Source organism: Halyomorpha halys, unplaced genomic scaffold (assembly GCF_000696795.3).
Source record: "Halyomorpha halys isolate HHAL.00 unplaced genomic scaffold, Hhal_1.1 Scaffold152.1, whole genome shotgun sequence".
Taxonomy (NCBI): domain Eukaryota; kingdom Metazoa; phylum Arthropoda; class Insecta; order Hemiptera; family Pentatomidae; genus Halyomorpha; species Halyomorpha halys.
In genome coordinates this window covers 57,395-69,728 of record NW_027109315.1, presented here as the reverse complement: position 1 = coordinate 69,728, position 12,334 = coordinate 57,395, and the positions used below count along the sequence as shown (strand labels likewise).

Sequence of the window (12,334 nt, the reverse complement as noted above, 5' to 3'; positions counted from 1 at the left end):
ATAATAAATTTTACCTAAATATGAACGGAAAACTTATTAATTTATATAATCCTTTGGGTTTGCTAAGCCTTTATTATTATTATAAAAACAAAACTGTTTAATTTTTGATTTAATGAAACAATGAAAAAATATAAATTTGAATGTTGAGGTGAAATTATTCCTATAAGGCTTCTTAATAAAAACATCTATATTAATTTTTACAATGTTTTGGGTTCTTCATCCCTTTGATTAGGTTATCTGATCTTAAGGTGTGTTTGTTATAAAATGAATTCGAGGTTTCTCTTGAATTCTAGACATGAATTCTTCATATTTTAGTTTTATCCTTAAAAGACTTCGACACACAATGAAAATAATTGAAAAATAAAGATGTTTTTATAAAAATGTTCAATGGAAAGAATTTCAATTCAAAATCCGAATATATGTTACAAAAGACCTCCCTATAATTAGGGAATATGAAAATATGGTAATATAAAAAATATAGATTACAACACCAAATACGACAAGATACATAATTATTAAATTTTCACGTTTTTATTTTCAGTTGAATTATACGAGATCATCCATTGGTTGTATTTTATTGTTCTAGGCAATATCTAGTGACTGTTTAAGATAAAGTTTTTGATGCAATGAAAAATGATTTCATGATCAAATTATAATATTTAACAGTATTTTTTTTCTTTTTATCAGAAGGAATTACGTGTCTATTTATTACTAATAATTACATCATTCTATGATTTTAATTTTTATCTTATAATGGCAATTTCTATGATTCTCGATATTAAAACATCGGGGGAAAAAAAAATCAGATTATAAAATTTATATTTTTAAAGAAATATCTAAAAATAAGTTATCTATTTTGTCTGATCATAAATTAACCGAATCCTGAATGTTTTGAACCTAAAATACGGTAAAAAACTACCAATAAATGACATTTTGACCATCTAAATTTTTTTTCTCTAGAATAACATCCAATACATTTTAACAATATTCAAATATTTTCATTGATAATAAAAATAATTAAAGCAATATGAATATGAAAATGAACTCATGAATAAGCTCTTTGTTATACTAATACATTTGTATTTTATTTGTAAATCATTATTTCATGGGTAATAAAAAACAATATTGTACTTGTTAATTGTTATTGTAATTGTAATTGTTATTAAAAAAGTTTATATGTAATAATAAAATTTACTTATACTGTATTTATATTATTATTATTGTATTTACCTTGAGTACCCTGTTGTAGGCCCTTCGACGCCTTCTATGGCTTCTTGTCCTTTCAAAGTAACTTTTTTCAGCCATCTCGTCCACACAAAATGCACAGGCTATCTCTTACACCGAATCATCTTTCACCAAGAGGACCTTAGCGTTCAAATATTTATTTAATACAATGTTTTTTTAAGATAAAACTGAAATTCCTAAAGAGAAATTATACAGCGAAGTAAGGCTTTTAATCAATGAGTTGCAAGATTCCATATGGTTCAGAGGCGTGAGAAAGTACTTGTGAGAAGAAGTTAACAAAGGGCCTTCATTATTATATTAAAAAAAATAAAATAAAATAAAACAAAAAAGATTCAATTTATCTACATAAAAAAATATATACAAAGGCATATTGACAATTTTACTTTATATTTTAAGAATGTCTAGTAATGAATAAAGACTGTATACCAATTTTGATATAATAACATAATAAAAACCACGGTAATATTAATCTACTTAATCAGCGAAATTAAAACTTTCATCCACTAATGTCATGAATTATTTATTCTATTTATCTTATTTGATGTTAACCGTTGATTTAGATAATCCACATTTCAAAACTTTAGAAGTTGATGTTGGGTGAAATGTTCAACGAGCAAAAATATCGCAAGTAGAACCGAAAAGATAATTTTTAATGCTTCTTTACACATGCATAAATTTATATAAATATAAGTTTTCAGGCAATAAACACCTAATAGTTTTAGAGTTGGATGTTTTAATGTGATTAAGAGAAATCGCAATTCGAATAAAATACATTTCTGACTATAGGAGTTTTATGAGTTCGATCGATACAAAATGATTGAAAATTAATTAAAAATTATGAAGAAGATGGTCGAAAGAGAACGAAAATAGTTAATAACTATTTGTTCGCCGACGTTTCGCCCCACTTAGTAGAGTACCATCAGGGCTGTTCAAGTTTAGAACTATCGAGACTTGAAAAATCTATGACAGAAAATCAATTAAATTTGTAGTCAGACCATATGTATTTATTTTTTCCTATTATATATCCTAAATCCTCCATTTTTTTAAAGATAAAAACATTTCCATTTCCATTTTTTTTTTTTGACAGTTTTAAAATGTTTTAAAATGTCTTCTATTTTTCTTATTATTTCTTTATAACCAGATCGGCCTGGGGCCAGTTTCATAATGAAAGCCAATAGTATATAGTCCATAAATAAAAGTACACAAACTATTAAGTATAAGCACTAATACATTGTGATTCATAATGTGGAAGACTATTAGTGATATTACATGAGCTTAAAAGTAAAAAATTATCTGGCGGAATTGTATAAGTCAGTGAAATTGTGCCAAATACAAACAAAAATATTAATAGTATTAATTTGTACTTTATTATGAAACAGGGACCTGGGGGCACTTACATGGTTATTATAACATTTTTTAACAATTATTAATGAGCTTAGGAGAGTATAGTCCGTGCAAAAGAACCCCCCTCACTGTATAATGCTTCAACCATTAAATAATCATAAATAATAAAAATCAATCATAAAAAAAAAAATAACAATTGTTCCATAATTAAAGATAAAGTAACAAATAAATACATAAGATACTTATGGAATTAATAATATAAATGATTGACTTATACTGAAAGAATAATTTAAGAAAAAAAATTATAATTGAAAAAATCACATTTTAAGAAAACATAAAAAACTAAGGATACATTTGGTACTTTACAGTACACCTTCTCATAGAAAAATGATTTAAAAGCAAAAATTACAAATTTGAGCGTTAAGATTATAGACATATTTATTATATTAGGAGTAGGAATACATTAAGTGTACAAAGAATAAGTTGTTTTTTAGCTTAAAAAATCTCATTTAAAATGGTTTTTATATGATCATCAAAATTGAAAGTCATGTAGTTTTTGAATTTTCGGAAACCGCAAAAGATTCCGAAATTGGCCCATATTATCAAGAAAAAAAAATTCTAAAATGTTTTTATTTCAAGAAACATGGAGGATCAACATACGTAATAGAAACAAAGTAAAAATGACCAACCAATCACACTATGACAATTTCATTTGGATTGTTCCGAGTGAAAAAGAAATAAATATAAAAATTCGTAATTTATAACATAAACATAGAATTAGAAAAAAAAACTCACTTAACGGTAAAGAAATTATTAAGCTATACATATAATTTTAAGCCTTCCTGGTTTTTATGCAATAATTAACATATCTCATTAGTTAGAAAGTTGAAAATCAAGTCTCCTTTCCGATATGTCGCCAGATATAATAATTGCAACATATTTTTAAAATGCATAAAAAAGTTGAATAACCTTTAAATGTAAAGCATTCGAATGTCTTATAAGAATTCTCTCACGGACTAAAAAATATGGCGCAACGAATTAGCAGTTAGGAAATGTTTATAAAGTTATAAGATGAAGTATAGCAAATGTAAAACTATAATATAATAAAATATAATCATTCTTTCTAAGCTCTCACTCAACGATGGGAAAATATGAACTCTAATTCAGCTCCTTACGTCCAACTTTTCTCGAGACACTTTTTGAAAGTGCTACATTTTTTTTTTTTTTTTGAAAAAAGCGAAAAATTAATATTTTGTGAATTTATTTTGGATTAGAATATATTGGAGAATACCACAGAAACTGCTGCTCATACGAAGATAACCGTTATCAACTACGATATAGAATAATTAACTAGCTTTAATTTGAGTGCTTTAAGGCATTTGTACGTCTAGTAGCTCTTGCAAAATATTTTTTTCAAAAAGCTAAATTTTCTTCCAAATCATGAAAGATCAATATTTTGGTAAACCAAATGCTACTTCTTCTCCTACTTCTCAACTTAGAGCTAATAAACACTGTTGTTGCTCAACTAATAGACTGTTTCATAATGAAAGCTAATAGTATTGGTTCATAGTACAAGTATAGAAATAACGTGGTAATGTCACTAATACTTTTTTTTTTCTCATTATAGGGAGGACTATTAGTGATATTACAGGAGTTAAAAAATACTAAAGTACAAGTTACTATTGTACAAGTCAGTGTAATTGTATTAAGTTAAATTGACAAGACTAATAGTATACGTTTGTACTTTATTATGAAACAATGCTCTGTACGTCGTTAGTGGGAATAGTTTCCATCGTATTTGACAAAATAAATTTTAAAAGTTCTCCCTTACATTGAAAAAATGTCTTTTTTTGAAAATTGTTTCTCGGAAAATATGGAATGTAAACAGCTCTATTAGGGCTTATATAATATTCTTTAAATGATATTCTATTGAGTTGTTTAGTTTTGTGGATAATTTTAAGGATATAGAGCCCTGATTTAAAAATTAGGTGTTTTTTAACGTTTTGAAACAGCCTTCGTTTTTTAATTCACACAACTATACTTCGCAGACTCATCAATTCTGACTATTAACAATACGTAGCTTCCATTAAATTAATCAAAATTTGGGGAGAAATAACTTGATTTTTTGTCTCCGGACTCTAGGACTAAAAGTATAATCATTTAAAGAACAACTGATTTTTGAAAAAATAAAATTTATATATATAATGTTTGGAAGGAACGTTTAAGATGCGGGGATGGTCGGAATATATATCGTGATTTAACAACAAAAATCAAAACTTCGTCAAATTATAAAAGTGATTTAAATTTCAATATTGTGATGAAAAATTACAAGCTCGATGAAAATAGATATAACAGATCAGCTAATAACATTTTCGAATTATAGACTGATGAATTAAAGTAATCTTGTTTTCTCCATCTATTTAAATAAAACATTTAAAATTATTTCGCAAGCAGGAAGTTTCACTTTTATAGTAGCCTTTCTATTTTATTATATATTATAAAATAGTACGTTCGCTATTTCTCAAACGTATTAATAATTACTGATTTAAAAAAAATTAATCTCATATGTTTTTTACTTCGCTGATTAAATTAGTACATAGAAATTTTATCAATAATTTTGAAACTTTTTCAATAAATATATAAATATATTTAACTTTAATGATATCAAGTTTAGTTATTCATTATTAATGCAATTATTTATTTCATAACTAATTGAACTTTACTGATAACATGAGATATTCTTTTTCACAAGAAGTTATACAATTTTTAAAAAAAATTTAATAGAAACAAAATTGTATTCTATTTTTATGATTTCACGAACAGATAGATAGTCTATAAATTAGAAGTTTTAAGTAAATAGACAAAAAATAAAAAAGGATTTTTAAAGATTTTTTTTTCAAAACATTTATATAATTTATTATGCTTAATTTTAACATTCAATAACAATAATTCCTTTAATTTTAATGTAATAAAATAAATACATAAACTATGAATTTTGTGATTTTTTCAGTTCTCAAAGTTTTTCTGACCACGTTCTTTTTTGTGCGTCACCATGGGGGATGGATAAGACAGGATGCCATCCAGCTAATGATTTGAAAGCTCAAAAATTTGGGAAATATGGGGAAAAAATGACAATATTTTTGAAGTTAATAAATTGGAATTTTCTCATATTATGTGTTGTTTAAATAAAAAAGAAAATTATTTTGGTCAGAAAGTATCAATTTTCTCAACATATAGTAAAGAGTATAGTATATAGTAAAAAGTTCAACCTATAGTAAAGAGTTCAAATAAGGGTGAGGAAAACTAAAATATTTATTATTAGGATTAAGTGAACAGTGTATTCAAACACCGAAACGAATCAGTTTAAAGTAAGGGATTGTGTCATAAAATAGTCAAAGAAATGTAATGCTTTATCTCTACTAAAATAGACAATCCATAGATCAAATGTTAAGGTAGTCCATTTACTTTCCTGGAAAACTATGTCGCTATTGCTGTTTAGGGTTTTACTATTTCACAATTCACAACAGCCTGATGGACGACAGATATCGGATGTGGTATAATTAATTGATGGTAGTAAGTAACCTGGAAAGCGTTTATATATTCAAGTACTGACCACTCATGCCCAACGTATCTGTGGCGATCGAAGAAAAGCAGATGAGTCAAGTCGCTAAAAAAATTATTATCTGTTTTAGACATTAATATTTCAAAAAGAACAACATTATTAAAATAAATAACACTGTTTAAAATCAAAGGATATTATGAACGGTCATATTTAAAGTAAACTAACACAGTATTTTGAAATTTGGATTCGAAATCGATATGCCATGTGGATAGCGGGATTACGACATTCCTTTTATCAAAGACTCATTTTTAATGTTAGCATCAATCCTAAATGTGAGTAATTATTTATCCAACCTTATTGTATACTATATTTATATATATAATTATATTAAATTATGCTGTCGATTATATGAATTTCAATTCAATGAAAACAACTTGGTCTAAAGAGACTATGAGGAAAACTAGGACAAACAAGAATTAAATACTTAAGTACGTACTTGGGTAACTTCTTAAAAGAAGTGTTCAGACAGGATAATTTTTTATTAGAGTTAAATAAAAATTAATACAAAAAAAAAAACATGAACTAATAATGGATTTGTAATAAAAACGATTGCATTACAGTTTATTACCATTACAGGTAAAGGTGAAGTGTTAGATAAGCATACAGAAACTGGTCCCTGTGATGCAAGAGCCAAGGGGCATACATCAAGCAGTCGACTGACCCATTTGGTAGTCCGGGCTGGAGGAGAGCTTTCCAAGGTTCGAGTGGATGAGCAATCACTAATCGTTCCAAGTCTTTCGCTCCATCACGCCAAGTGACATCCAAATTGCTGGTCGAAACCTTTGCCACATATTGTGAAGTGACTAAGCACTTAGCAAAAGACTTCCTATTATCAAAGTAGATCACCGAAGGCTAAGCTTGCTTATTCAGAGAATATCTTTAGGCTGTCATAACTTCATGAAGCGTCTAGGGATTATTGTGTCCAGTAGTGATGGCAATTAGGAATACATCAAGTCTCCTCATCACCTTCAATAGAAAATAGAGAACTGAATAATTTTTTTCTTCTAAGTAAGCATGTAGTGAAAAACTATAATAATAATCGGAAGAAAATAGTTGACCGTATGAAGTATATTGGTGGAAGATGGTCCGAGTGGCGGTCAATAAAGTTATCAAATACCAGAAGAAAACTATTTATTGTTAACAAATGTCTTGCCCCACTTTGCATTGCTTCGTAACCGTCTGATGGTAGTACAAAGAACTTCAGTTGTCCTTAGTACTACCATTAGACAGCCCTGCAAAGTGGGGCGAGATATTCGTTAACAATAAATAGTTTTCTTCTACTATTTTGATACCTTTATTGATCGGCACACGGACTATCTTCCTCTAATTTAATAATGATCGGTTCGCATGCAGGATCATGGATTTAGTACTTTGTAAGGAACCACTGTTTTTAGAACAACAGTTATAGCAAGGAGGTGATTGTTTGAAGATCGCGCAAAACCACCAGATTTTTCCCGAATTAAGGGTACCCAATTTATAAGGCTCAGTGAACCTCATAAGCGTAGACTCCACAGGGTTGACTTACGATTACAGTGTAACAGAAAATAATTATCTGCCACAGCTGGATTCGAACCCAGGATCTTAGAATTAGAATTAGTAGCATAGTGTCTTACAACTGTGAAAGCGCGCTCCCAGTGAAAAACGATAATTAACTATTATCTGTAAAACCATTAAATAACTATTAATTAACTATTGATATAATAGTAGTCACTGAGATTATTGGAACCAACCAAAGCTCACTTGAACGCTACAGACGAAGGGCAAGACGGTTCGAATCTTGTCTGCTAGGATTAACCTTTATTGTATAGCGTATATCAATTTGGAATTAAACCAGTCAATACCTTCGTTATTTCGAGTACATAAAAGATGTTAGAACACACACAGACAATGCAGCGCAAATCGGCAAAGTGCTCAGAGCACAAGAGCGAGATAGGAGAGTCCACTGGCAATGGCTTCGCTTAAATAAGAAAGTCAGAGAAGCAATACAGCTCTTCTGTCCTGTGAAGTAATGCTTGACAGCGGTTCTACGGGGAGGTAAAGAAGAATTGGGAGGTGTTTTTTTAGTGAGTAAGAATCACACAGTATTGTATGACTTTTTGTCCGTTGCATTTCGTCTTACGAACGATTTTTCCACTAGCCCCAAAAAAATTAAATAAAACATGCGCACACACATGAAGACAATGTTGTTTCAAAACATAAAGACATTAATTAAGATAAAAGCAGATAAAATGATTTCTAGGTGGACCCATCTGAGTTTTAAATTTCTTTCAGTTTAAATATTTTTGATTAATATCATTCAGATTATAGTTTATTTCAAAGGGGGAAACAATATCTTTACATTTTTGAAAACCAGTGTAACCCCTGACAAATAATTTCGCATTAAAAAGTAAATAAAATGTATCTATAACAAATGATCTATTTCGAAGTCGCTGTTAAACTAGAATGTATGTCTGGAACATTAGACTCAGAAACGGACGATTTGACTCCAGACAGTTAAGGGATGAATTTCGCTTTATAAAAATCTTTCATGAAAATGAAGATTTTATTAAATTTAATAATCCTTTATGCTGGAAGAGTCTTATGGAATTAAAAGGATTTAGTTAATGACATAATTTCTTCCTTATTAAAAAACAATAGTTTATTTAATATCATCAGCAACGTTTCGGGAGATTTCCCCCATCTTCAGGCTACTGTTAACAAAAACCTATATATTACATATAATTTTCTCCTATTTGTCATTCTTGCTAATATATTACAATATTATTGTCATTTAATGAGTAAAATTTTTGCTAATAATGGTCATACATTTTAGGAGAATGATTCTCATTAAATGACAATAATATTGTAATATATTAGCAAGAATGACAAATAGGAGAAAATTATATGTAATATATAGGTTTTTGTTAACAGCAGCCTGAAGATGGGGGAAATCTCCCGAAACGTTGCTGATGATATTAAATAAACTATTGTTTTTTAATAAGGAAGAATTTATGTCATTCACTAAATCCTTTTAAATGAAGATTTTATTTTCTCTGTGTAGTAGAATATTTGTAGAATAGTTTTAAACCCTTCAAAATAACGATTCCTCTCAACCATAGGTGGATTCACGACATGAACAGTTAGCCATGTATTCGCAGCAATTATCGATTCAATTCAATCGATTAAAATAACATAGATACGTGCTCGTTACAAATTATACGGGACAATTTTTAATCAAGATTTTTTGTATAATTGTAATGCAATTACAACTAATTTTCCTCTTATTAAGTTCTAAACTGGTCGTTAAAACTGAGGTATTTGCAACCTTTCTCCGTCAGATTAAATATCTTCCTAGCTGCAGATTGATTATTCATGCTAGTCTTACAATTAGGAAGCAAGGTCTCTATTTAATATGACATACAGGTCACATCCATAAACCTAAGTGAGCTGTAGCACGGTAGGCAAGGAAGGGGCTTTGCATACAGAGGCCTCGAATGAATGAAAACTTCCAAACAATGGAGGATAGCTCAAAAGGATCCAGCTCCTACTTATACAAAGATATACAATTTAAAATTCCAGAAATAAAAGCTGTTCGGATTCTCATGAATTTTAAACATTTGTTAGTGTAAGAACTTTCTCCTCTCATTGTCTTTAAGTCTTATTCTAGAAAGAGATGTTTTGTTAAATTTGTTTCAAGAATATTCATCTTACTAACAGCTCTGCATTTAAGCCTAGACAGTAGTTTAACGTCTCTTGAATTTAAATGAAATCTCCCATCAAATCACCTTTACCCTTCGTCGTTAATCTACCGACTGCCATACAGTATCCTCTAATAATGTAACTCTTACCCCTGTCGAACAGATTCGCTACCTTGGGCTACATCTGGAAAAACGACTAACTTGCACTCCTCGCACAGGCAGGAAACTGCACATCAATTTCGACTATTACAGCACTTACTAGACAAACGGTCTAAACTTCCAATTCATTACAAAATACTGATCTACATGACTGTAATAAGGCCATATCCGAATGTCCAGGGAGTTGAGCTTTGGGGCTCCACTTAACCTTCGAATTACTCCCGTATCCAATCTTTACATTCCAAAATCCTTCGTAAAATCCTCAATGCTCCTTACTTTGTCACAAATAAAATCATACATAAACACCTTAAGGTTCCATGTGTAACCGATCTAGCTCGAACCAGATATCATACCTTCCATTATAAACTCCCTAACCACCCAAGTTTCTAACCTCTTCCATTCCTGAAAGTCCTCTGATGCGCCTGAAAAGAAGATGGCCACGAGGACTGCTAATGTAAAAACTTCTTTAGAGTCCTACCAATGGGTAGTTCTCTACACGCCTGCATCACTATGTAATCAAATATATCAAATTTACTAAATGTATAATTACATACAGTTGTAAATTTCAATAAATTTGAATAAAAACATTAATCTAAGGATTGTAGAAGTTAACTTCAAGAACAGAAGGTTCGTTTGGACCAATCCTGTATTGAAATGTAAAAATATAAAAAACTAAGCGTGATATCATGGAAAAAATAGTCATATTTTTTTTTCTGAGCCAAGTAATAACAACCACCAATGTGTGAATTTCAACTTTTTAAAACTGAAAGACTTGAAAAATAGAAGGTTTTCAGAAATCAGAATGGATATATTTTGTTGTGGTATGAAAAAAAAAACAATATGTAGTTACAGGCTATTCTAAGTTTTTCATGTAGAATAAATAGTCTTTCGTTGCATATAGATTGACCTCTGAGAGTCTGATTCTGAGAATGATTAAAAACATTGGCGATCTTATTAAATGTCAATAAAAATCTGAAGATTATTTGTTATGGGTTGAAAGAGTATAAATTCAGCTTTTCAAGAAATGTAGCAACGTTGATTTTTTTTTTTTAAATCCAGAAAAGTAATAAATGTTCACTTCAACGTAAGATATCGAGGGGGAAAAATTTCGATGTTTTCGGTTTTATAAGAAAGATGCTAAAAACGAATTCAGTTTGTTTAAAAAAAAGAAAAAGGTATATTCTTTAGTTTTTGTAATGCGTTATACATTTAAACTCATCTAATATTACTGTATAATAGTAATATTACTTGACCAACAGTTGTGCAGAAAGATGATTTGGTCAGAATTACTCTTAACCGCAACGTTTTCCCCCAGTTTAAAAGTGCCCACTTTTTTAGAGGATAAGTATCTCCATGGATGGTTTTTCAACCCCAAGCTATGTAACAGATTTAATAATTACCTGCGATAGCAGGACTCGAAAAAAAATATTACAGTGCTTGCAAAACTTTCGTTAATAAAGATGAGGATGGCAAATTATAACAACCCATACAATAAATGTAATTTTATTCTTCTCCAAACCTTTTATTAGCAAATTAGAAGGTATTATACGTTATTTTGTTTATATATTTGCAGTGTTTTTAATCTGTATAATTATAATGATTTATAGATATAATTTTTCAAATGATTAATTTTAGTTTCTGAATATTTCTATAGTTGCATTACATATTTATGTAAATATGTATTCATGTGCTACATATGCATATACATACACATGTATAATGTATACATTATAGTACATATTTTGATATTCCCTGGTCATATAAAAAAAAATTGTAAAGCCCTTCCTTCGCATCTAATTTCTCTCTCTTAATAATTTAGGACAATAAATAGTGAAAACAAATTATTAATCTATCTAATCCATAATGATCTACATCTTTACATTAAATTCGGACTAATATATACGAAGATTATTGTCTTTTTTTAAAAGACAATTTTCAGTGTCTCATTTTTTGACAACCGCATTTATTGTATAACCCTACTCTCCTTAAAAGCAAAAGCGAAGCCAAAAAGACCACGCCTTCGAAAGGAAGGTTTAAGATTAGGTTAATAGCAATGTCTGCCATTGCAATTTAAAATGAAACAGAAGGCAGTGATTAGCTAGTATTCTTCCCATACTCCTCTGCCATGCCCCTAGAAGGTCCGCTTTTTTTACTTCACTTTTTAGCTTACCCCCTACATTACACTCTTTCCTACAAGGAATTAAGTTAACTTTTAAATATACAAGCATAATTCTGGAAATTAAGTTTAAAAAGAAAAAACTATAAACAATTGTCGGAAATAAGGTAT

At 29.2% G+C, this 12,334-nt stretch overlaps 1 protein-coding gene across 2 annotated transcripts in view; it reads right to left on the bottom strand.

The window, feature by feature from the left end:
- Nost (Nostrin) overlaps positions 1 to 12,334 on the bottom strand; it is a 108,499-nt gene that overhangs the window by 50,175 nt on the left and 45,990 nt on the right. The window contains exon 2 of one of the 2 annotated variants that reach the window (XM_014417348.2): positions 1,231 to 1,365. The exons of the other annotated variant lie outside the window; for it this stretch is intronic. Within the exon in view, the coding sequence (XP_014272834.1) occupies positions 1,231 to 1,305 (75 nt within the window). The 5' untranslated portion in view covers positions 1,306 to 1,365. The remainder of the gene's footprint in view (positions 1 to 1,230; positions 1,366 to 12,334) is intronic. 2 annotated transcript variants of the gene reach the window in all.